General features: G+C 40.3%; 1 protein-coding gene across 5 annotated transcripts in view; it reads left to right on the top strand.

Moving 5' to 3' along the window:
- The window catches only part of gphnb (gephyrin b), a 112,735-nt gene that overhangs the window by 67,522 nt on the left and 17,860 nt on the right, over positions 1–27,353 (top strand). For 2 of the 5 annotated variants that reach the window (XM_039598511.1, XM_039598510.1), the window contains exons 7-8: positions 464–736; positions 2,005–2,139. In XM_039598511.1, coding sequence (XP_039454445.1) covers positions 464–736; positions 2,005–2,139 — 408 coding nt within the window. Of the gene's footprint in view, positions 1–463; positions 737–2,004; positions 2,140–20,151; positions 20,194–22,066; positions 22,142–26,454; positions 26,512–27,353 lie in introns of all 5 variants that reach the window. The other 3 variants (XM_039598508.1, XM_039598509.1, XM_031730251.2) reach the window with 3 other exon arrangements.

Genomic DNA, 27,353 nt, shown 5'->3' with positions numbered 1-27,353 from the left:
TTCATTTACTCCCCAACACTGTTAATATTTAAGTTAATCTTTAACATTTTTATCATGTATTTTCTACATTAAAACCCTCCAAGTCTAAGAACATCATGTTCTCCTTTTCCTGATAGATTTTAGAAGTGACACTGTAATTTTGAGAATATTGGCAGTCCTGTATGACCTGGAAATGTTGAGTTTAACTAGCACTACTTCAATGTTGATTTAAAATTACAGGAAGAGAAAACTTAATCTAATTAGTGGGAAAAAACAACATCGCTTTGAAAAACTGATACCGATATGTGTGAAAGAGGTCAACTATAAATCTGTTCTTCCACTGACAGAAAAAGTCCTTCAGGTTCAGGTCATAACACTCAAATGTGTTCAACCAACCTTCACTTTCTTCATGCTGGCAGCTATTAGATGAGATTGTGCCATGATTTAAACCCTCATTAGGACAACTGTGCTTAATCTGTTCCAGGAATGCTTCCAGTTCATCCTTCCAGCGCTGCCGCACGCCATCGACCTTCTTCGGGACGCAGTGGTGAAGGTAAAGGAGGCAGCAGACGAGCTGGAGGACTTGCCTTCACCACCACCGCCCCTCTCGCCACCTCCAAACAGTTCGCCACGCCGCCAGACAGAGGATAAAGGCGTCCAATGTGAGGAGGAGGATGAGGAAAAGAAGGACAGCGGTGTGGCGTCCACCGAGGACAGCTCCTCCTCCCACATAACCGCCGCATCCATTGCCGCCAAGGTACCAGGACAGAGGAGAGGAGAGGGGAGGGTTGGTTGTTCCATTAAAATTACATTTTTCTCAGATTTGATTTCATCCATTTCATCGTCATTACATGTTCACGTCATTCATAGAAGATAATGTTAAAGTAGTACTTTCAGCACCAGTAAATTGTTGAATATAATAACTGAATATAACAAAGGCTGTGCCAGTGAGATGTAATTATAAAAATTATATAAATAGCAATTGCAAAGTATATTTTTCTGATCTTTCTTTGAAGTTGAGAGTTCAAATAGAAAACAGTTGTGCACAATTGCTGCTCATCCAGGCAGATAAGATAGTGCCATGATATTTATTTTTTGCAGATACACTATATGGTCAATACTGGGCCATATTGCATCATCATTGAATTCAGATGTTTTCAGTCACATTGCCACAGGTGTGTAAAATAAAGCATCTAGCTATGTCTTTACAAGCCTTTGAGAAAGAATGGATCTTTCTAAAGATCTCTAAACCTCCAGTGGCATTAACATCAGCATTACAACACCAACTGTCCCTTCCCAGACAATCTAACGCCCACTCACATCTTGTGTCAGTTGATCTCAATAAGTCACATGATTGGATGAGGCACGGTCTCACAATGGTTTCACCCGAAACCTCTGCTGATGATGACCCACACCCTTTTTCACACCTTGATGAGGCACATGATCAATACTGGGTCAACGACCCTCTTAAGGGACAACTCAGACTAGCGCTTAAAATTTGGACTCTCCACCATTTAGTCTCAGAACTGAAGACGCTTATTGGATGAGACGTATAACGTAAAGAAGCTCCTTAGATAACTTTAACATATCATGGTGTTGTGACTGTCTGCCTTTGTGTTTGTGTGCGTGGGTTTGTGTATACTCTGTGCATTCACATGTAACATCAAGTACGTCTCCATACTTCTCCAGTCTGCAGCCTGGACCCTGCTTAATGACTCCATTCTCAGTCTAACATCTCATCTCATTGTCCAGTCATAGATTGATGTTGGTAAGACTCCACCAAACAGCCACAATCAATGTTCTTTTTAAAAGGTCCTATTTTTCGCTAGCACTTTATTAAAAATGTTGAAAGACTTTGTCCTCACGGTCATGTTACATGTATATAGGTTTGTAGGAATTCTTCATGTGCAGCTTTTTGAATTTTCAATATCAGGATGTGTGATGTGGGTTCATGGTATGTGTGTGTATGTGCGTACGTGGTGTTTATATGCATGTGTGTTTGTGTTTGGGTGCATGTGATCTCAGATCCCAGATTCCATTATCTCGCGGGGTGTGCAGGTGTTGCCCAGGGACGCGGCCTCTCTCAGCACCACGCCCTCAGAGTCACCTCGTGCCCAGGCCACCTCCCGCCTCTCTACCGCTTCTTGTCCCACACCCAAAGTAAGTAAGCGTACAGTACACCCAGTGGCACACATCGGCATGTAATTACACTAGCAGGGACTCTAAAATGCTACGTTAACCATCAGCCGTATAAGGTTTGCAGCTCAGTTGTGAAGAGAACACATCTAGAGAAAAACAGATTTAAAGCAAGCGAGCGAACAATACCGATAATCCTAAGCAAACTTGGAGGAACTTTACCAAAGCTGAGCTTTAGCTCTTGTTGCTCATGGAGTTATCATTCAGATAGAATTTTTGATAGATAGGCTCAGTAGCTGTTAATAAAGCTGTTATATGAAACAGGATTGCTTTTCATGGAAAATGCAGCTATCTTTACAATCTATAGCTTAATTAACCTATTTAACAGTCACCCCAGCTCTGTTTAAAAGATCAAATGCTTTCTAGCACACGTTAATTCTGAGCCCGGTTTGTATAATCTATAAAAAATGTTTGGTAACCAACATAACTCTGGTTCTCTGAGAACCGAGTGAGGTATCTTACTATGGGAAATAAAACAGGGTCTGCTGGATTCTGCTGTGACTAGCTGCTGTCTGGCAACACGTGACTGTGTGGGAATTTGAAAAAGGTTGCACAGCAGCTAAATAAATCTGGTCTGTTCGTTCTACATGTCTGGGTTTAAAACGCAGCTTGAAGGTTCCTCAAAGGACCACTTAGTGACATCACAGTGGCTGCATCCATCTTTGATATACAGTCCATGATTTTTTTAATGTTAATAACAGCCAGTGAACATAAACAGAAATACAGAAGAAGAAGAAAAATTGTGTACAATTTGATTCACAATCTGTGCATGTAGAGGGGAAACTCGCTTGGAAAGAATGTTTTCGATGGTTCCTACATTGTTCAAAGCATTTTCAAGGTTTCTTTGGTTAAGTACTTCCACTTTTTTTATATTCAGGTTTTCCCCAAATTGTCTAATTTATTCCGTTCCATTTTTGGCTTAAACATCCCTTAACGTTTAAGCCAAAAATGACATACAGATATTAAAACTGGTATGAACGCAGTAATGACAGCTACTGAGCTTGAATGTCAGCAAGCTGCAGACACTGACTGAACTCTTGAAAAAGCTGGTAAGTAGATCTTGAGTGTTTTTTTCAAGGTCAAGAGAAAACTCTAATGCTTAAAGGTTGGTTCAGTTCCTAAAGCACCTCTAAATCTGATTGTAAATACTAATTGTAAATGAATTCAACCCAAGCCCCAAATCAGATTGTGTACTTGGTTCTCACCGGGAGAGAAGTACAAGGACATGCACTTCCAGCAACACATATGCATACTCACACAAACAAACAAAGGCCGCCCCTAGCCCATTTTTTCCCTCTGCTCAGCCCTACTGTTCGTCTCCCACAGCTCAGTTGTGTTTGTCATGCTCTGACTCAAACATGTAATGCTTATAGACTTGTACAGCAATAGGAATACTGGACAAAACCAAGAGTTCATCTTATTATTTCTTTTTAATATAGAGAGGAATATGTTTTCTTAAAATCTTTATTTTTTGCGTCTTCCACAATTAAAATCTGATTATTAGTAAATGTGATGTTGTGTAAAATGATTATGTTGTGTAAACAGAGCACACACACTTCAATGACCGGTTTCAGTGTCACAGCATCATAAGTGTCTGTGTTTCTCTGTATGTTTTGTGTTTGTTTCTATGTGTTTTATATGTTTGTGTGTGAGTGTGTTTATGGAGACAGCAGGTTGTGGTTTTTTATGCTTGGATGCTAACAGTGTTATTTAGCAGGTTTCACTGCAGTTTTATGCACTTGCTCTGGGCTTGCTTTAATGGGATACTTGAACATGTCGTCTATATGTATTCCCATTTTTTTCCCCTGGCATTATCTCGTTGTGGCTTTTTAACTGAACATTTGCACAATTTTTTGTGAAAAGACTGTTTTAACTGATCTCTCCTGCAGGTTTTTAAAATGCCAAATGGCGTCAAGTCTCTCTTTCTGTCTCTCTTTTCTCTCTCTCTCTCTCTCTCTCTCTCTCTCTCTCACCTCATCTGTCAGTGTCGCGTCTCCGTGTGTCTCCCCGACAGCAGGCAGGTGCCATGGGAATAGATGAGTGGGGTTGCCATGGGAACAGAGGGATGGGATGTTAGCAAAGGAGGGAGGGCGGGTGCATAGATGGGTCATGCAACTGAGGAAGCAGCCATGAAGAGTGCTCTCTCTTTCTGCTGTGCTGTGTTTGGGTGTAAGGTCAGACAGGCGATAAATCATTGCAAGTAATATCTAACAGGCTTGTCAGATATGTAGATATTTAAAGATAATTGGTCCTTCAGCAAGTATAAATAAGCAGCAAGATGTGAGGCAGTGAGAAGCTAGTCATGACATGGTGTAGTGAGTAAGGATTCTGTTAAATTTATTTGGTGAAAATGAATCTTGAAAATATTCATCCTCCCAAGAGGCCACTGAGCAAGACACTGTAGGTCTGAGGTTAATAACTTTGAGAAGATGGTATGTGAATATCAGTTCTTTGGTGAAACACACTTCCTTGTCTCTCCGTTTTATTATTTTGTGTGTAAATATGAACGCACTAGCACTAAACTTAGAAATACAGTTTCTGATTCTCCTCTTTCTTTCGCTGACCCTAGAAAAATTCCTCATGTTTTGCTGATTGGTCCAAAAAAGTTTAAAAAACAAAGCCCTAAAAAGGTGAACAATGTTAGCAGAGAGCATGTAGCATATGCTGTTAAAAATATACTGCAGTTGGACAGTACTTGTTTTTTGGTTGTCTATGATTATGTGGAAAAAAATTAAGCTCAGCCTTACTGTTTCCATAGAAATTAATAGGGTGAGTATCAGTGAGATGCTGCTGATCAAATTCACTTGATTAACTGGTCATCAGCAAATGTAAGCCCTGTTACAAAAGCAGACATTCTGGAGCATTCAGGTTTATATTCAGTCTATGGTTTCCTCATACACTAAATATAAACAGTGGGCATTAATTTAAATCCTTGATACAAGTGTCATAAGTGACAAGTGTGGGGTTTATCAGTCACACGGTAGCCAGAACCTAAAGAATATCCTGCTTTATCATTCTTTTTTAACCTCAAAGGGCCCATAACTTACAAAATGAGTATTATGCTGCTATGAATAAAACTGAAAAACAATGATTGAAGCCGCAAGTCCATTAGGGAAATTGTTTTTCACTGTATTAAATCAGATGAGAAGGAGGGTAATTTTCTCATAGACTTTTATAAGGCCTGACTTCTTTTTGAAAGCAGAGCAGTCGCCACCTGCTGGGCATTAGAAAAAATGCAAATCTTCATCTTTTCAGATATGCTTATCACTTATGCACAGTCTATAGGTGTATTCCACGCTTTACGCATTTTTGTTGCGTTTTGTTCCTCTCCAGATTTCCTCTTGCTGTGGTCCACAGCTTGTAGTGATCGCAACCTATCCCGCTGATCACATTTAGAGAGCCTCAGACTCAGCCAAGGTGTTTTTGACCTCGACTGAGCCACAGAGTGTGGAGCTGTAAATAATTGGACAGTGGGGAGCTTTAATGCTGCTGTTGGCTCCACTAATGCATCGAGGTAGCCCTCACCCCATTCCTTTCCTGCAACACCCAAGAACACGTGTGTCTCCACCTTTCCTTGTGGATGACCCCATTTGAGTTATCGCCAGCTTGTCATGATCACATTCCAGCCGTATTACTCAGGGTTTGTGTGTACTGTGCATGCCTGGGAATGTGTGTTTTTGTGAATGGCAGATAACAGGCAGTTAATGGCTTTTCTAGGTACAGCTTTTAGCTTGTTTAGATTCTGACACGAGCTTTTACCCAGCGACAAGCTGCCATATGTTCTTTGAAATTCCCACATTGCAAGCGGATGCTGACAGTATGTACACAATGTCCCTAGAGCCACAGCCAGAATGGCTCTGTTCACTGATGCATTTCATGTGCCACTGTGGGCTGTGTTAGTTTGTTAGCTAGGTCTTGTTGGCAAGGCTGTGTGGTGGCTTTGAGAAGAAAAGGTATGAAGTAGGTCTTAATCTTGTCACTGCCCGAGCTGCTGCTGCTTTTTCTGTACATGCCAATCGGACACCTCAGCTCACAGAGCGAAACAGAAGCAAAAGGGCCACTTATTATTTGCCAAATAGAAACATGCATATATACACACAGAGGTGGTGTGTTAGCACTTTAAGCTCAGGTAACATTTGTCAAATTATGGCACTATGCATGCAGTCTTATTTGTTTTTAAGGGGACAGCAAATATGTTTGCAATAATGAAGTCACTTTTAAATGTGCACATCAACACCGTGTGTGTGAGTTTGGATCCTGCACGCAAGGATTTGCTGCTAAGTATAAAGTCTGTGCGTAAGTGCAGAGTGTGGAACGAACTGATGGTCAGGCCTGTGTGTCTGCTGCGGCACGGCAACTTGGAATGCACACAGACACTGCATGTAATAAATTTTGACTCGCATCCTCCAGACAGAAGGTGTCTGTGTTGCTCTCACACACCCCACACAGCATACAGCCCAGGAGCAACTTTACAAACCATTCGTGTAACCAGATTTCTGTCTCTGTCATACGGTTTCTTACTTGTGCACACACAGAAAGATGCCACATGCACATGCACAAGATGTACGGAGAGTAGTTGTACCCTTCCACTCTTGTGAGCATTTAGTACAGTTACGTAACGGTGAGTTTGGATTAATGAACCATATGGGAGATAGGGCTTTGATTCAGAGGATGGCTGACAAGTGTGTGTGTGTGTGTGTGTGTGTTTTGCCAGTGTTTTCTGGGGTTGTGTCTCCTGTTCTTATTCTCACTTAAGTGGTTAGTTAGTTAGGCTTTTTATGTTCATTTGTATAAAGTTTTGGAGGTTTTTTTCTTGCTGTTATTTTGGTTTTTGTAAAGACGTAGTCTCTTAAAATCCCTGGAGCTGTTGCTGTAGCAAGTTGATATGTAAGTAGATTCTCTGTGTTTTATGCAGCAGTCACAGCAGGTTTCATTTCTGCATGAACATTTGGCTGAACTCAAAGTGTCTGAAATCATTTCTGTTTGATTTCTGGGTAGCATCACATTTGCTGCCAATATTGACTGGAAGCGATATCTGAAGCAATATCTAATGTAACCTTGATAATCCAGTATAATACTCCTCTCACTGATTCATCAGTCGTCCAATAAAAGCGCTAAAATTCCCCAATAAGGAAAGTAAGAAGTGGTTAATCAGTATTTACTTCGTGCTGCTCTTACACACTCTCATTTATTGATTACCTATCAGTAGATTGAGTTGATTGTTCAAAACTCAGCACCAAAAACTAGGAAGTAATATTTCATTTACATTGTGAGGTTGTTTTCTTGTTGGTAAAAGACTTTTATAATCACTGCAGTCTTTTGGCGCTATTGCCAGTAGTTCTTTTAGACTTGCTCTTTATGCTTATTGAGTTGAATATTTTAGTATTGAATTAAAGTTTCACCTCCTTTTTAAAATAATACTCCTGCCTTAGAGTGGCTGCTGCGCTTACTGTACATCTACACTCCCCTTTCCATCAGAGCTTTCACCTTGATCGCCACGCATTTTCCAGAGCTAATATTATTTACCGTCAATATATTGTATACTGTTCCAAACATCCCATCAGCTTGTCAGATTTGGGTATTTATTTTGATTAAAATAGTCAATGCTCTCTCTCTCAGGTGGTGCCTTTGCACAGGTGCTGGCTGAGCACCTAGAGGACACTGCCTCATTCCACCCTGGTCCTATAGCATTTTTTTTTTTAATTAGTGGTTTGATGTATGGCTTTGGAGCCAAAGCCAGGGCTTATGGAAATCACCTCCTCCTCTGGAATGTAGGACATGAGTCACTTTGCATCCCAAACCACTTCGGTAACCTTCACCATGGATATTTGACATTCAGCTCACTGCTGCAGACCAACAGGGAATATTAATGTACACACGAATGCAATCAATTTAATTACAGTAAATTTAATTACCAGTTAACTGTTAGTTAGCCAGTTGATTGTGGAAAATGGGAAAAACATCTTCATTGAAGGTTCAGAGAGACAAATTTATGAAAGAAATAATGGGTCATTCAGTCTCAAACCAACACGGGCCTTCTGCTCAACCTTCTCCAATTTGCACAAAAGCTTTATGGTGCAAAGTTTATACATATATAATGATTGGTGGGAAATTTCAGCTTCATATATTAAATAATTGTCATGATCACAAAAACAAAAGTTACATTTTCATTCAACTTTCTTGTTGTATTGAGCAAATATGTTTTACAACAAAAATAAAATTCTCAGATTGTCTGTCAAAATAGAGTAAAAGTATGGAGTTTCCAGTCTCTAACTATAGCTCAGAAAATAATATAGTTAAATATGTGCGTAATATTCATTTTCAAGACCTGGGTCACTCGATTTTTACACCGTTTCCGCTCCATTATCTCTGATTTGTCCATAGCTGTCATTATAGTACCATCTAGAACAGTGTTATATTCAGATTATGCCATCTATCAATATTTTTGTTTTTGTGGTACAACACAACTCGTCATATTAGCTTAATACAGCATGAAATTTAAATAAAAATGGTGTTTTCTTCATTTTTGTGTCCTAAAAATTTCATGTTAAAAAGTATTCGACGTGCTTTATTTTACAGTATGAGATTTTATGAGAAATCCAACTATATATCATTCAGACATTGTCACTAGTTGTCTTTTGCTGTATTAGTGTGTGCTGTAATAAGGAACTTTGCAGGAGTGCTGGATGTTTTTTGGTTTGTTTTTTCATATTTTAACTAACCAATATTCAGACTTTTTTATGTATCTGTTCTAAATTACAGATTCTGATTCATTTTGAAGCTAAGAAAGACCAGTAAAAATTTCAGCCTTTTATATTTAAGAGTTTTTGAGATATGCGTGTTCAAACATTGCAGCAGATTTCAGTGTGGGGAAAAAAAAGAAGCCTGAAAGTGGGTCGACGTACCATTTTTAAATATATATATATATATATATTTCTCTTGAAAAGTATTTGATATATGAAACTAAAATTTCACTCATATGTTCAAACTTTGGATCATAAAATTTTGTGATGGTCGAGCAGAAAATGTTCTAAAAATTGGCTGATTTGGGTTGGAACGAGTCTAATATTTATAAATTCATGTTTGATTACAAAGTTAAAATGACACATTTCTTATTTTTCTGACTTAATCATCAGCTGTTTGTTTGTTGAGCACTCATCTGAATTTTCCACACCTTTTTCCTTTTAGTGTAACTACTTTGATTTTGTTCTATTTTTGGGTAGCTTGGCTTTCAACAGTCTTAATAATCTGTCCCTTGCAAGAGTTTGACAGGAGTTAAAATACACGTGTTAACGTGATGTGTGACATGAGCATGAAAAAAAGAATGCACATGCAGTTTGGCCTGGACCTAGTCTGTACTCAGATCACAGCATCATCACTTGCAAATATGTAGTGACAGAGGATCACTGACAAACTGAAGTGATCTGTCAGCAGGACATGAATGATTTATGCCCTGGCTGTATGCGAATGCCCCATTATAGTGTCAGCTCAGCTGGCTCTATGCGTGACAGATCAATGATCTGTAAGCCTGTATGGCAGATTTCTCCTTCTCTAACCCTGAACAGGAGATATGACTCTTTACTGTCCAAAGGTAAGAGTTTGTGGTACAGTGTGGGTATGCAGGTGTGTCTCTGTGTGTCATCTGCACTCAGTTTGGTACAGTGAAGATGAATCCAGGTGTGTGTGCGCCTGGTTTTAGACTTTTAGCAGCAATAACTTGAAGTAGTTGTTTTCTATGTGACTTTATCAGTCTCTCACATAATCTTGGCCCACTCTTCTTTACAACCTTGTTTTAGTTCATTGAGGTTTGTGCGTATTAGCTGTTAAAGTCCTCATTTCAGTTGGTTTAGGGTCTGGACTTTGAGTGGGTCGTTGCAAAACCTTCATTCTGTACTTTTTCAGCCATTCTGCTGTTGATGTGCTGGTGCTGCCAATTTCACCCAGGTTTTAGCTGTTGAACAGATGGCCTCATATTGACTGTAGAATACGTTGGTATACAGAGGGGTTCATGGTCGACTCAATGAGTGCAAGGTGTCCAGTTCATCTGGCTGCAAAATGAGCCCAAATCGCCATCCCTCCACTAATGTGCTGGATAGTTTGTTTGTGCTGACATGCTTTATTTGGTTTTCACCAAATGTGGTGCTGTGTATTATGGCCAAACATCTCCACTAGTGTTGTCTGTCTAAAGGACATTGTTCCAGAAGTCTCGTGGTTTGTTCAGATGCAATTTTGCAAAACTAAGCTGTGCTGGCATGTTTTTTTGTTGTTGTTGTTTTGTTTTGTTTTTCTCCCGACAAACCCTTGCAAACAAGCCGTAGTTGTTCAGTCTTTTTCTAATTGTGCCGTCATAGACTTTAACATTTAACAAGCTAACCAAGGCCTGTAGAGTCTGATATGTAGCCTTGGATTGTTTGTTTGGGTTTTTTTGCATTTTTCTGAGCATTCCACAGTCTGACATTGACTTCAAGTGCATTTTATTAGCAGCTTCTGGCTTCTACTTAACACCTTAATAACATATTGAAGCAGTAAGGCAATGCTTAGTATTCTACATGAGTGCAGAGAATCTTACAGTATGAAAACTTCTGTACCAGGCTGTAAGCGTGCTTCATTTTCTGTGCTGCAAAACTGAGCATTTTTAAAAAGTGAGAATCTGTGTGTTTGTTGACTTTACAATGGGAGTCTCCTTCAAGTTGCACTTGCATTTCTGCCTCGGCTTCATTTTTTAGTTCCCAGATATTGCCACTCGGTCATTAGCGCCTTTATCCAGTTCACGCAGTTACAGGATTCATTAAAAGTGTAATGTGAAAGAAAGTAAGAAAGAAAAAGCATCACTGAAAATGGCCTCAGTTCATTTTAATGAATCACAACTTAGAACAGAACGTGATTAAAAATGAAAGTAAAAGTGAAATAAAAAAGTTAAAAATTCAGTTAAAGCCAGTTAAATGCGTATGGCTGTAGTTTTGTTTCAGATGAGGATAATATGCTGAGCATGGAGTTTGGTGACCTGTGACCTTTAAGTGAAGAGTTAGGATCAATAACTGTGCCACATAGATTAGAGATGGTATTAAAAACTGCCATTCACAAATCCCATATTCAGTGTGGGCTGTGGTGCTGCCCTGCGTGCAGCCTGCTCTTTTATGGAAGTGGTTAATGCGTGTCCAGCATGTCAAACCAGGACAGATTTTCCAATGGAGATGGTAAAGTACAGTACATTGTTATGAAGATCCTAATAAAACTTAATTGATAAAAGCACACATAGTACAGGTAAAATGTATTGATTGCTTTAATGCCTTTTTCTTTTACTCTACTACATTTGACCATTTACTGTATGCTGCAGTGGGCGAGAGTGTTACGAGATACTTTACTGTTGGAGCGAAGGCGCAGTGTGACGTTCCGCCGCTTCTTTACAGCTCGTATCGTCGTTCTTTTAAGGTTTATTCCCCTGCACAAGTGATAGATAGGATTTTTTATATGCCTTTGTGTTCTACTGAAAGTTTTATTATGTTTGATTTAACTTGACAGTAGTGACCGCTTGTGTGGCTGCTGGTGTGTGTGTGTGTGTCTTCGGCAAAGCGGCAATAGTGCTAGATATGTGTTATTGTCCTCCTCCGTTGCAGTAAGGCTCATAAATGTGACTCCTCGTCTTCTGGCCTGCTGGAGGTGTGGAGGATTTATGATGGCGTGAGTGAGAAAGTATGAAAGGCGAAAGGAGAGAGAAGGAGAGAAGAAAAGAGTGGGAGGGAGTGAAAGGGATAGATAGCTAATAACTTCGAGAGGACAGGGGACTGGGAGAGAGTAGGAGGTGGCGAAAGGGTGATGGAAGTACATTAAAATGCACACAGAGTGAACAGTAAGGACAGTTCAGCTATTTTGGCCTGTGTCTTTTTGTCAGTCTTTATTCATCTGTCCATCCCAGAAGTTGAGTCCGGTAGCTCACCTCATATTAGCCTCAGCATTCTCCCCTCCCCCGGTTCACTCATCTCAAATCAGTGTGAATGTGACAGAAGGAGGCAGAATAAAGTTGAAAGATGCAAGAAAGAAAGCGGATCGTGAAGAGGAGAAAGTCACATCTGTCATTTTCCCTCAACAGAAAGGCTCGTGGGAAATACACACTCCCGCACACATAAACACGCACACAGATAACGCAGCAGTTTGCACACTCAGACCTCAGTCATGCATGTACAATTTAGGACAGCACACATCAGCGTATGTGCAGCTATATGCCCTCCTCCTCACCCTCCTCCTCATTGTCTCTCTGGCTGTTGCATTTCCTCACCACTCTCTCTGTCTTATGCATCTTTCCTGCTCCTGCCTTCCCTTCTTATCGCATTTTCTCTCTCCCTCTCTCTCTCTCTCACTCTCTTGCTCACCCTTCCTCACTCACCCTCTCACAGTTAGCGAGTGTGTAAAAGTGTGTGTTCGTGTGTGCATGTGCTGGGGAGCTCATTCTGTTTCGACTCCAGGCAGAAGATGGTAAGTAATGTCTTTCCTCCTGCATATCTGAGAGTGTTTACAGGTTTTGAGTGTGGAGGGTTGTGTGTGCGGAGGTCGCTTGTGTCCATGTTTAATAAGTGAAGGATTTTGTATTATTAGCTGAGTGGGCATGGGGGGTGGATATATTGCGTGTGCAGCGTTGTGTTTTGCAAATGTTATTTGTGCATGTGTGCTGCTGTTGATGAGGAAGCTGAAGCCTGAAGGAGGTACAGTGTCAGGCCATGGATTAGTTAGGAGGTAGGAGGGTGAGTAATGTAGGATACTGTTGACTAGCTTAAACTAGCGGTGGGCTGCAGAGTGTGGATAAAGAGTAAGGGGCTTATGTGCCTCATGTTTTGGTGGTGGTGTTATTGTCGTGTTGGACGGTGGCAGTTACATAAAAAGACAAAGAAAGGATGATGAGTATGAGTAAGCGACACAATATCTCATAGGGCTCTGCACTCCAGCAGTCAGTCAGTCACTTAAGAAGTAGATGACACTCCGTCCACATTTCCCTTCCTCCCTCAGCTGCTGCTTTTATCCAAAGCACCTTACAATTTATGCAGAACAGGAATCAGAAACCCCATGATGCCGATGCCTTTACTGTTATTCCTTGTCCCTGGAGTTATCATGTGCTTCCTTCCAGGCAATAACAGAGCAGCTTAGCTGGAGCACTACTGTAAATGGAAATGAGGGCAATATGGATGAAGAAGTGTGGAAGCAGCGCCTTCAGAAATCCATGATGGCTTTATATAGTTGACAAGGAGAAGCAGCAAGATACTGATGTAACTGTGGAGAATGACGCCACTAATAGCTAAATGTCAGGTACGGTGAAAATAATGGCACCATTATGGAGGCTATGCTTTGTAGAGCCTGTGAGAACCTGTGGATAAAATAGAGCTCTGCCTCTTTGTGCTTGTTTGGACTAAGAGATGACCAAAAAACACAGCTTACATTAGGACTAAAAATGAATCCGGAAAATTGCATGTTGTTAAAAGATAAATTGGAAATTTTCAGGAAATATGAAAGCTTTTTGGCTTTCTTGCTTATAGATATGTTTTAAATTGATGTGTCTGCATTATAAATACAAAGCTGCAGATTAGTAGCTGATTAGCTTAGCTTTAAGATGGAAAGTAATACAGGATATTTCACCTTTCAGCACCTCTAATTATTACTAATGAGCCTGTGTTATGTTGTTTATGTAATTTATAGCAAAGCCGCAGCATGTTACATTTTTAAAGAGGCTTGTGGGAAGCTTGTTGGTGTCTTTTTAGGTTGTCTAATAGTCGTATGGTCACCAAAGGGTTGGGGCCAAACGTAAAGGGCTGTTGTTACCATGAAGAAATGATAGTGTTATATTGCTGAAGCAAAGAAATCACATTTCTTGAAATATTGAAATATTCTTTTTTTTTTAAGTGACAGAATCCGTCATCCCTGTTTCCTTTTCAAATGAGTCTGTTTTAGAAGTGTCTGTGTATTGAAACCAGACAAAACAATACTGACTGCTGCACTGGATTTTCAGATTTATTTTTTTATTTTAGAAAATACATGAAAAAAGCTGGTTCACTTTGGAGACACTAAAATATTCACATCATACTGACAGTTTTTTGCTTTTGAGAAATGAGACCCTTAGACTCTTTGTCTACTCTTTCTCCCTTTTATAAACCTGCTTAATCCGGTCTTTATGTAACCTTAAGGAAAGTAGAAACATGCATGTCAGAGTGTTCAGAAGAGACACAACAGCCTTCAGTAACTGGATGAAAAAGGTAGACTGATGTTATTTAGCTGTGAGGAGTGACTGTGCTGCAAAATGTCAGGTACAGAAGGATGGCTGAGAAAGCTTAAAGGGAACAGACTGTATTGTAATAAGTGTGAGTGTTGAAGAGACCAGATGAAAGTAGCTATGGCCAAGAGGAAAGTGCTCTTTTGTCTCTGATTAATGTACACACAGTTGGCCCTCCCTGCCTTTATTTGGCTCCAGGAACCCATTGACCATTTGGGTCAAACTGCTGTAGGCTTTAAATCAAAATAAGTCGAATGTGCTTGTTCATGTGTGGAAAGAGCATGTGCACACACGGCGGATTTTCCACTTTTGTTATCGAGATTATTAGATATTCAGGAGCGTATATTTTAGCGTCATCCATTTAAATTATCATGTATTCTACGCACATGCAGCGCAGACACGCATCTGCATGTGTGAAGTTTGCGTGCACTGTGTGCGATATTATATTTGTCTCGAGTTACTCACGCCCACTGACTCAGAGCGTTTGCCTTTAGGGCAGTCGAGGGAGAATAGAAAGCGTACAAGTGCTGTGAACAGCGGGACAGAACAAGAGCAGGAAGAGAAGACAGAAAGACAGACAGGAAAGGCATTAAGAAGACTGGATGAGTTGTCTGACCAGCTGTACTGAGCGTGCTCCATCACCATGTGGGCTGGGAATGTGAAGCGGGGGAGACTGGTAAGCGGTATAACACAGGCCTGTCAAATCAGCTGTGCTAATGCCACGCTCTCTGAAAATTCACTCAGTAGCTCGTTAATTTCTAACATATGTAGACATGGCCATAGGAGCGCTGTGATGAATGACCGGGGCAAGAGAGATGCACACAGCACATGCTCCGGGTCAGCCTGGCTACTGGTTGTTTTGCTTTTCCAGTGTGGACTCTTACCCAATATTAGTTATTCTTAAGGGAGCTGTTGGAGAGCAGAGTTTGTTTTTTGTTTTTCTTTAGTAACTCTGTTTTGAAACTGTAAGCACAAAACTTGAAATTACTTTAAAGCAGTGACAGCAGGAAAGTTTAATTTGACAAGTAAAGAAAGCAGCTCATCATAAACCTGCACAATCAGCTGGTGATATCATTCAAAAAATGTTTACTTCAACCAAACTAAATCTATAATTCAGCTCACGTATGTGTAATCTAATCCCAGAAACTCTAAGTGTGTTACATTTTCTCTCCTTTCTTCTTCTTTTACTTTCATACTTTGAACTGTAAGTAAATTATAAACTGTATCTAAAAAAAAAAGTATCCAGCATGATGATGTCACCCATTAGTTTCTAGACTTCTGCTTGAGCTGTGAGTTATGAGGTAAACAGATTAGCAAGGTGCACCTACTAGACCTAAATTAAATAACACATTCACACTCTTAGAAATTGAGCACAGAATGTTTGGATGGCCACATTGCTTTTAGATAATTGCATTAAAATGATGCAAAATCCAAAGGTCCAAAAAGGATCCAAAAGGCACCAACACTACAAACACAGTTACGAGGTTAAGAGGTGCTCAGTGCATTGCAGTGCCGATGTATCAGTTAAAATATATGAACATGAAACAGCACTGATTGGGCGGCATTCTGATGCATGAATATTATTACTGTCCCTATTAATATTTTTGGAAATATTTGATGTTAACATTGTCTTTCACCTTGTTTTTCTATTAATACTAGTCATGCTAGCTTCACATTTACCTCTGTTGCAGAGATGAGGGAACCACTAACCCCAGCGAATAACACTGTGTGTATATGAAGCGCAGTGGGACATTTATTAACCCCATTTTCACATAAATGATTTCAAATGCTTGTCTCCAAATCTGACCAAATGACGACACAGAAATTTGGGAACTAGCTGCCCATTGATGGCTTTATTTAAAGTGCTGTGTAAGATGGTTTCTGAAGAAATTAGTTTGCGTTTCACTATTAAAATTTTCCAAATAAACAGAGGCTGTGCTGTAAAAAAATTGATGCCTTTAATGAAAAGAAATTCTGTAAACAACAATGTTTTTATATAATACATTACATTATTTTTTTGTCTTCAGCGAGTGCAAAGACTCATTGTTATTGTTTAATCTAAAATTATTACCTAAGAGGTGTTATGATCATTGTTACATTTTGGGAGGGTTTACATTTTGATTTTTGCAGACGTGTGGTTTGTGAAGTGTGAAGTGTTTTTGTACCTGAGAACAGTGTTAACGTTTGACTGACATCTCTGGGCCAAGAGTAATATTTTATCTTCCATCTCAAATGAGCTTGTTTGACTAAAATTTCTGAGCTTTAAAATTTGGACCTAGATAATGATTTCTGTAAAATTTCATATATCAGATACTTTTCTAGGTATTCTACCACAGCAAATTTTGTTGTAAATACAAATAAATATAGCAAAACAACTGACAAGTAAAAAAAAGAGTAATGAAAAATTGGTAGCTTATTTCGTGAGAGTAGTCTTATATAGCCGATTTGTTGTGTCCACATGGTGTGATTGACGCAATACGAGTAAGCATCAATCAGGAGATCGGCATGCTGCCTGCAACAAATGCTGCAAGAGAAGCAAAAAATATATGAAAATGCTACATTTTTGCGTTTTTTAATGTCTGTTAGTATATTTTGACGTTAACCTTAAAATCATGTAGAGTATGTTTTTTTATTGTTGTGCAATATACCTATAGCATATTCAGAAATTGTCACTAGCTGTTTTTGGCAATATGATTCAATTTTATGGTAAGAAAGGCCAGTGAAAAGTTTAGACTTTTATCTTTAATAGATTTGAGATTTGTGCCTCAGATTTCAAAATCTGATAAAGCATGGGAGCTGAAAAATATATCTTATAATGTATTTGATGTATGAAGATAAAATTGAGTAGAAATCATTAATGGTCGATGGATGGATACCATAAAATTTTGAAGCAAATCAGAGATGGTCGAGCAGAAAGCCTTCGATGATTTGAGATGGAAAGAACCTAAAATAACAGTGTAATGACAACCTGACAGTATTATACTGGAAAGTCTTTATTTTATAAAACACCTTAATTTTTTCATAGAAAAAAATTGTAGATCACAAGAGTTTAATTGCAATATAACATTCTGATGTTGGGAGATCTATCTGCTAGCATTGTATTGCTGTACTTTAACAGGGAACTTTGTCACATCTTGGGGATGATTATGTAACCCAGTTTCATTACAAAACACTGTCATATTCTTGAGACAAACCCTCCATCACCACAATAAACTCAAAAAACAGCCCTCATCTAACAGTCTACACAACTGCTATCATATACATATAATTACATTTTAATAGAAGATGGTAGAGAAAAATTCTGGGGTGGAAAAAAGAGGATAGATGTATTCAGTCTATGCTAGTGAACTGAGCCCTACCTCACTGCTACAGTATTTAGGAAAACCTTGTGTAGTTTACTTCTGAGTTTCAATTTGTAACCTCCTATGGTTTCCTGCCAGTGTCCATTATCTGAGCTGTGAGCCACATAAGGGCAACTGCTGTGAATGTAGAGCATTTCAATTAGGCGGGATGAGATGCTCATCTCCTTGACAGTGCTGCTTTACAAAGGCTATTTATTATATAATCTGAAATGTTACTGATTCATGAGGAAAAGTCAGGAATTGTCTAATGACTTTGCTAATAATTCATACTGAGCTTTGCTTTCATGTTAGGCATTATTTGGGGACTAGATGTAATACTTCTAAATGGGTTTACCAGTGATATGTCATAGCTGGAAGGCTCTTCAACCAGAAACAAACAGCCAACCCAGATGGCTGCGTTTATGTGCAGTTTTTGTTTGGGATATTTTGGCAAACTAGCACATGAATGAAAGGCTGTAGAGCAGTCGTCATAGACACAGCGATTGGCTTTCCGACTAGCACGTGATCAGCTTAATAAATCAAATTAATCTGATCTCTGAAATCTGATGAATCTAATGATTCAGTGTCTCTAAAGTAAGATAAACTGGATAATCTATGAGCACCGTCTTGAAATATCACCCTAAAATAGGCTGAGACATAACCTCCTTCTAGCTTCATTAGGGGAGTTAATAAAAAATTTCATGTGCCTTTTGGCGAAGGGATTGTTATTAAAGTGTTGTACCACAGCTTGAATAAAAATACACCAATCATGGGTGACCCCAGTGGAGCAGTAACAGGTGATACCTGGGGACGGTAGAAATAAATTACACTGCCTCATTTATTCCCCATGTGCTTTTGGCTTACGGAGTCCTTTTAACAGTAGGTCACATGTGATGTGAAACTGCAGTTGGAGGCATGTTGGATCCTTGACTGACATCTGTGTTGACTGTAGAACTGACATTTTTACTGTGTTGTGGTCAGGTTTGCATTCTTTTTCAGTTCAAATGGCACCTCTGGTGAATTCAGTTCTTCTACTATATGTGACATAAAACTTTGTGTTCGAGTAGTGTATAGTCAACAGCAAATGAGTGTGTTATACATCGCCTATATCACACTGATATTTGCTTTTACACAAAGTACCCTGGTCTAGGATGGTGACATACAAAGTAGTGGGAAAATCTAGTTTTGCAACCATTTATTTGAACACATTTTCATCCCTGGTGTTGCAGAGACATGCAAAAGGTGTCCTTTGGCATGAGTGTGGCCATGGTAGCGGTGGTGTTGGGGTTTGAAGCCTTTCAGCCTGGAGACCACAGTTTCTGTCCTGTTTTAAATGTTTGAGTTTTGCAATTTATTTATTTTTTCAGTCGCTAATTCATTTTCTTCTCATGTGCTTTTTTACTATTGCTTTCACCCTCTGCTTGGTGAAAAACATGAAATCATTATCAGCATTTATAATAGCCAGTTGATGAGAAATGTAAAAGAACAATGGAGATGGTAGAAACACTCTTTAACTGAATTATTAATGGTTATGTTGCATAGTCTGTCCACCAGAGGGCACTTTGCAAAGTCCATGTGGCTTGGAAAGCAATAAAGTTGGGTAGTGTATAAATGAGTAATCACCAACATGCTGTGACAGCAAAACAATATTATTGTTATAAATAGCATTGTCATTAGCAAGGACTGGGGAAATCTGTTTATGTTTTGTGTGTCTAAAAGGAAGATTTATTGGATTTTCAAATATCTGTATCAGTAGTGATTTTAAAATTTATCAGTTAGACTTAATGGGACAGACTGGGAGTGAGAAACCTGCCTGGGTATTCTTATAACATGTCCCAATGCTGAAGGACACCCTGTGTTTATCTGTGGTGCAAGTGGAACTTGGTGTTTCACAGATATGCATGGATGGATCTGCCACCGTGGGAATGGGAATGGGTTGGTCATTCAGACTTCTGGAAAGGCCTTAGCAGAACGTAGTGAGAGCTTTGTGGATACATGTGGATTCTCTCTGGTCAATTTTAAAAACATGACAACTCTGGAAAATGCATTGAGAGGCTAAGAAAATGTTACATTAATGTGTGATTTATTTATTTTTTTGTTCCTGTGAAACCTGTTCTCCTATTGTTCTGATGGGGAATGAATCCCCATGTAACTCCTACCTGCTGTCCTGACCTGTCCTGTCTTGTCCTTCATGCCCTTGGCTGCCATGGCCTACCTGAGACAGTCACACAGAGAGCTGTCGTGCAGATGTCCTCCTGAAAGACAGAGGGCGCTGTCCGCTCCACCCGTCAGTCTCTGTGTGCCTCTGTGCCCCGCTCAACCCGGCTTTGGCTCTGTTAAACCTCTTCTCTTCTCCCCTCCTCTCTCTCGCGGCACCAGGCGCGGCTCCCCTCCTGTTCATCCACCCTAAGCATTGCTGAGGTACTCCTGCATGTGTTCTAAAGCATCGTTACGGTCATCATGGTGGCATCAGTTCCTACTCCTTCCCTCTCCAACAGCACCTCTAATTTCCTGCCTGGCATGACTGCTTCCTGCCTAAACCTCCTTTCCTTTCCCTTGTGTGTATGCTGACTTGCCTGCTACACTCCTGCTGTCTCTCTGTGTTTTTTGACACACAACCCACAATCCTTTGTTTTTCTCCCTGTGTTTTTGTGCGTATTTGAGTCTTGTAGTGAAATGTTGTCTGATTCTCATACACATACTGTATCTATCCCTTTGCCTGGTTTCCATGCACACACAGCCTCCAGAATAAACAAACGTCCATCACTTGGCATATTACTCAAACGCGTTTCAACCTCACAAGTGAAGTTGAAAGTTGCTTGAATTATGTATTTGAATGAAAGTGATACTGGTTGCACAAACAAAGTATGTTTCTCCCCCTCTGTGTATACACTTCAGTTCCTTTTAAAGTGCCTCGCTGACACACATTCATCAGCTCGTAAAAGAGAAAAGGCCTGGTAAATATAAGCTTTGCAGCTTTGCTGTGCTTGGTACACTGGTCATGGCCCCAAGTGACTCTGATCAGTGAGTGATAAAGACATGACCTCTGTGCAGGGCGTCAAATGGTGCTGGCGCTGTCCACTGTGATACTGAAGCCCATTGATTACCTGTAATTGCACAGTAATGAAACTACAGATTTTGAATACGTGTTTAAAAAATAAATTATCAATAGTAGCGAGCTAATGTGCATTTCAATTTCTTTTCCAGCACTAATGCAATAGAGGTAACTTTTTATCTTTAGTTTTATTTTGAAATGCAAAATAGGACATTAACTCAAAAGTAATTGTTGCCTATTTAGTGTGCTATGTATGCCATTAGTCTTAATCTTGCTTTAGACCTAGGCTGATCTTGTCATGTCCTGGAATGGGATGCATTTAAGTAACAAGGTACTGCAGTACAGAAATGCCCAATGTGCAGTATATTTGAGGTAATTTAGAAATTTTTGCAATGCTCCCAGCACAGGCCTACTCGGGTACTATCATTTAAAGTTGTATTTAGCTGTAATTTCATATTTTTGGTGGCCATCTTAATCTCAGCTTAAAAAATAAGATATATATGTCCTTTTATTTTATTGATTTTAATATAATTTATGGTCTCAGGGTATAAAATGTAAATAATTATGCACTTAGAGGCACGTTTTCTAATATTTATTTGTAGCTAAATGAGTTAAAGAATAAAAGTAACTAATTAAATTAATAAAGCTTACTCTCCTTTTTTTAATGTACATCATTAAAACAAAACAAAGACACCGAGCGAGGCGTTGAGTAGGGCCAGGGGTCAAGCACTCACTTGGGTTCACTTCTTTAACATTCACGTTAGTTCAAAAATGTATTTATGCTAGCAGAGCTCACCTGGAACTGTTGTCAGATCCACTGAACTGATTTTGTTTCTCATCTGTCATTCATTATGTTGTGTTTTTTGGCAGTTTATCAGTGACTTGTTTGCCACTTTTATTTTAATTTATTTAAATTGGTCTGTCTGCTGAATGTATGTTACTCAATGGCTTAGGTCTGGTGTGTGTGTGTGTGTGTGTGTGTGTGTGTGTGTGTGTGTGTGTGTGTGTGTGTATCTGTGTGTGTCTGTGTGTGTCTGTGTGCGTATTTGGTGCATTAGTATGCTAAATTAGCAGACCGTGTGTGCAGCTGTGTCTTTAAAACACTACTAACTGATGTGTTGTAACGGTCCGAGTGGGAGTGTATGCCTGTCGTCCGTACGTGTGTGTGTGTGTGTGTGTGTGTATACGCATGCGTGTGTATGTTATGAAGGTGAGTGACTATCCTGTGGCTTCCCCCAGGCCTCACGGAGAGAATTCAGGGCTCACCTGGATGAGGTCATCACGCTCAAGTCAAGGTACTCTACCTTGGACCAGGTAAACCCGCTAACCTTCTAGCAACTTCTTCTCTACCGGCATGCAGGCCACTGGCATCCCACTGAGCACCTAACCACACTAGTGACATGCACAAGCATTCACGTACACAGACAGGGAGGCTGATGGAGGGACAGAGAGGCGCACGCTGTATTTTAGATTGCACTGGGCTTCACTTTGCTATAGCATGTACCTGCAGCACTGGAGCAGGTGGGAACTTGGCAGTACTTTAGTAATAGACAGTATCTAACTGCTTATGTTAAGTTGAGAGACGGAGATATGAAACATATCTGAGTGCAAGAGATCACTGCAGGGCGAGACGGTTCCCGCCATTGCAATCGGTCAGCCTAAAACTTAACAGAACAACTTTTAAGTGTTTAAGTCTGCCGGTTTGCTCCAAACTGAATTGCATATAAAGTAGATTACTTGCAAATTACTTGCAAATAAGTAGAAAGCTTAATATTACCAGCTGCAAATGCAAAGGCCAGTCTATATTCTCTGCATGACCTGTGTGGACACAAATCACATCATGTATAGCAGATGTAAAAGGGATCTTGTTTAATGAACACAAACACACATAGTACGTGTCCACATGTTACATATTTCTACAGCAGAGGTGTCTGTTGCCTGAGCCATGCAGAGCTAGGTTTCGATTTAGAAGTACAGTGGTGATACACATGGGCAAAAAGACAAAATGAAGTGTTTTCAAAAGTCAGATGTATTTGGACACTGATTTCCATCTGATTTTGGTCTATAAGTTGTCCTGTGTACCACCATCTTCAATAGTTTGCAACATTTCTTCTCCATGCCTCTATCTCAAGAACTCCACCAGCACTCATTCTCTTCCATTCATCCCCCCATCTGGTCATTTGTCAGGTTTGATGTGTGTGTCAGTGCCTGGTTTCTGCACAGGATGCAACGTATTTGTGTGTTCGTACCCGATATGGATATGCCAGTGTGCTGCTGGATTCACAGAGGGATCACTGAACAGTAACTGACCTCCCCACGGGAAGCCATGAGTGCACTCTCCAGGAGGTTGAAGCCATCGCTCTGGATTGCCACAGTAGCATTTCCCCCTGCCCTCTACTACTCTGTCTCTATCATCCTGGCATTTTGTCCTCTGCTCCATCCCTCTCTCACTCCGTCACAAGGGGTGAGGCGGTTGAAGCCAGTTTGCAGCAAGCCTCCATGCCCTGTCACAGCCTTCTCCTCCTTGCAGAGGATGTATAAATCTTCCCCTTTTTGCATAATTTGTCTGACAGCTCCTTTGTTTTTGTGCTGAGCTCAGCACCGCGGCAGTTGCATCCCATCATTTCCTGGAACATCTCCTTAGCCGGCTAGTTATCGGCCCCATCGATTTTTCCCCGGGCGGCTCGCAGATGCTGGGCCACGTGTCCCGCTGACCTGGCCGTGCTCGCTATTCTGTGTCCGTACACAGAACCGTCACCTGCTCCCCAGCCCATTGATCTTCCGGGCAGATCTCCATGACAACCCGTTGTCAGGCTGTTTCCGCGGTGACGGCAAGGTTGCCGTTTAGAGCGCTTAGTGTTTCTGGCACGAAAGCCGGTGGTTTTTCATTTGCGTGTGTGTCTGCATTCCCTGCAACATGCCTAATGCTTCGATGCAAACACTCACACATGAATGTGAAAACTGCCTGACTTTTTATTTCCTTTATTTTTGCTTATCCAGGGAGTTTTTAAACTGTTGTTCTTGTGTGTATGATGTGTGCCTGTTAAAATTTGCATCCCTCATACAAGCCCATTCTCTTCTCTCACTTGGTCGGTCTCTCACCAGTAACAGGGGATTGCAGCGAAGGGTAGATTAGAAATGAGTGCGAGAATGTTTGACAGTCTGCTTTTATGCCTTTCCCCCTCTAAACGTCCAAAACATCCCAATCTGCCTTTGTACTCATTCTCCATGTATCCTCCTCGCCTCTAACGCATCCCCCTGTAGCTTTTTTCCCGTGTTCATCTCCATATGCAAACTGTCTTTCCCCATGGCTCTCTGATGGTATGATCTTTTCTTCTGAGCTATTTTTTGCCATACTGAGGTCTTGTTTTCAACCTGTGTCAGCATTAGTGTCATCACTCCACATTGCATTGAGGTTTTTCCGCTATGTGCTAGCTAATGGTGACCGTATATTGCTGCAAGACAGACTAATGATCCATTACTATAAGACAGAGTCTGAAACTGGGTTAGGTAGAAGAAGAAAACTTGATCTTTGTGGTTTATCTGTGTGTTTAAGGAGACCAGTTAGGCAGTAAGATTTTGATGTAATTGTTATGCTTTTTTATTTATTTTTTTATTTTAGATGTCCTAGTCCTAGTGTTCTTGGAATGGCACACCTTGTACAAAAAAATGCCCTAGCTGTCAGTCGCTAGTTTTCATATGTGCTTTTCAATGTCTGCAAGTTTGATCTGTGCCTTGCTGTAGCTGTAATTAGCCCCCTTAATCCCCACCTTTGTCCTTTTTTGTTTTTTCATGCCTGCCTCTCTCTGTTTCTTTCTGTTTCTATCCCTGTCTCTATCACTCTCTCGCTCGCGCTCTCTCTTATATATAGTGTTATATAAAAGAAATATAAGGGCTTTGGAGCTTAAGCACAAATTTGCTAGCATGAGCTGTTGCCATCATGGCATCCACTGAAAAAAGCTTGTACCAACTTAGAGAAAGTGGTAAAATTGTAATTATGATGAGGCCTTTTAAATCCAGAAATTAGACTCTTAAGCACTAATGTTAGTATTGAAAGGGTTAGCAACTCAGCAAACTCAATTACATTTGTTGTGTTACTGCTAGCCCTCAAAATATTAGGTAGTCCATCTGCGTGGTGACCTATCTGCTGCCAGCCTAAACTAAAAGTTTGTTAGCATTTGCATCTGCTGAAAATTGCTTACAAATGTCAATATGGGTATACAGCTTACCAACATGGCATGATGGGGGTTAAAAAGCTGAAGGGGAAAACCTGGTGTTTTATTCACAAGTTCTGTCTGCCTAAACTGTGCCATTTTAGGGTTATAATCTAAGGCTACGTCCACAAATGTTCAGGTATTTTTTTTTTTAAGAAAGGGGTTTTTTTTCTAATTTTTTTTCAATAATAAAAATACATTAAATAAAAGATGTCAGTCGCCCTCAAAGCAATAGCATTATTATAGCAATTTATTATGCAGTTGTATTTGCTAATTTGTTTTTATTTTTATTTCATTTTGACCTTTTTTTGTCTGCTTTTTTCAGTTTAGTTTCACTTAGTCTACAGAGTGAATTTTCTTTTCAGTTATTTTGTTTGAAAATGTTTAGTTTTAGTTTAGTTTTTTATTAGTTTCAGTGTTAGTTTTAGTCAGTTTAATTATTATTGTATGGAGGGTACGTGTCAGAGGGAAAATTTACGAAAATTAGTACATGTATTACTACAGAAACACATAACTTTTGTAAAGCAGTTGACCCATAGTGTGTCATAGAATTGTAGACCCATTATACATGTATTTTGAGACTCATCAGGCAAGTTGTAATAAAATATTTTACCAGTCTAGCAAACACTACAACTAAGTATATCTCCACTACATCTTTAGTTAAAAAATTAACTAAAGTTTTTTTGTTTTTTTTTAAAAACCTCAATTTTCTTTCATTTAGTTTAATTTGTTTTTCAAAAGTTAGTTAACTAAAATGTTTTTTCACATCTAATTTTAGCTTTTATTTTAGTTTTAGTTAATTGTGATAACCTTGGTGGACATGGCTTCAGTGGCTACATTAAATTTGCTGGACGCAAAGTAGGAACACATGAGGGCTATCTATCTAAGAAATTCACACGGCGGCGTGCAGGAACTGTTGACATCGGGACTGGGACTAGATTGAAAGGCAGAACTGGCTCTGCTCCAGCACTGCATCAGAGGTTTACGATACAGTGTGGTAAGTCAAGCTGTCCCAGAGAAAAAGAAAAAAAATCTGCCCTGTTATCATTTTTTGTAACTGAACATTTTTAAAGCATCGCGGTTTAATATGTTATTATGACTTCTGATCATTATAGAGTGCATCCATTATTTCCGGATCAGCAAAATCACAACATGAACCTCAGCTAAAGTTTTCAGGAAGCCAAAAAGCCACTAGGTGCTCATTCTTTATGGCCCTGCTTTCTCTTTAGCTCTTTTTCCTTCTTTCTCTCCTTTCTGCTCCTCTCCCCAGCTCCTGCTAGGGTTGCTTGTTGTAGTGGATGCCTGTCTGTCCGTTTGTCCGTCCGTCCGTCTGTGTGTCTTGTCTGTCTGTGGTGTTCTGGTTGCTGGGACAGATGCACTGATGCCTGTGATTCGATGCTTTATCTCCACTAGCTCCAGTGTAGGTTGGAGGGGCTTAAAGATGATCGCAGGAGGACCTTCAGCTCTCGAGTAACTATCCCGCCCCCGCCCCCTCCCCTCTTTCCCCTCTTCCCCCTCTCCCCCCCTCACCCTCCTCCGAGGAGCGCGCAAAACAAATGCCCCGCTCTTTGTACCTCCCCACCCCACCCCACCCCACCCCCCTACTCGCTTGCCTAGCTATCTCTCTAGCTCTCACTCCCTCTCTTTCTCTGTCTGTTGCCACTGGTCTGTTTCTTGTACTCAATCTGTCGCTCACTCTACATCACTCTTTGTCTCGCTGTTTTCTCTGTCCGGTCTGTTAGGGTTCCTCCTTTCTCAGTCTCCCACGCACACTTTCCTGTCTCTTATTGTTCGCTTTCTCTCTTTGTTTCTCTCGCTCTTCTTCCATCTGCTCATCTTTCTCTGTTTCTGTCTCTCCGGTTAACATGCTCTGCTTTCAGTAGCTATGTCTGGTGTGCTGGATGTCTGTTAAGTAGATGCCATCAGGCCGCTCTAACGGTCTTTATTGTTTTCGTTCTGTTCTTCCTCTTTTCCCTCTTTTCTGCTGTGTCTCGGCTCTGTAGTTTAGTGAAGTCTGTCTAGTCTGTGCTTCCTGTTTTTGTTTGTTTCTTTCTGGGCTGTGGGACCACGTCACGCTGATCCTCATCCTTCCACCCCCACCCTCCCTGCCTATCCGTCTACCTGTCTCCTCTGTCTCTCTGCCTGTCCATCCCTCCTTCTCCACCATCCCATCCACCTTGCCTCACCTCCCATTTACCACCTTCTCACCTTGGCTGTTTGGTGCCCAGTGGTGTCACAGTATTAGGCATCGAGGGAGGGGAGGAGAAAGAGAGGGGTGGGTGGGTGAGTAGAGAGACTTTCACCTTCACCGT

Source organism: Oreochromis aureus, linkage group 15, assembly GCF_013358895.1.
Source record: "Oreochromis aureus strain Israel breed Guangdong linkage group 15, ZZ_aureus, whole genome shotgun sequence".
Lineage (NCBI taxonomy): Eukaryota > Metazoa > Chordata > Actinopteri > Cichliformes > Cichlidae > Oreochromis > Oreochromis aureus.
This window is presented reverse-complemented; position numbering and strand designations above follow the sequence as displayed.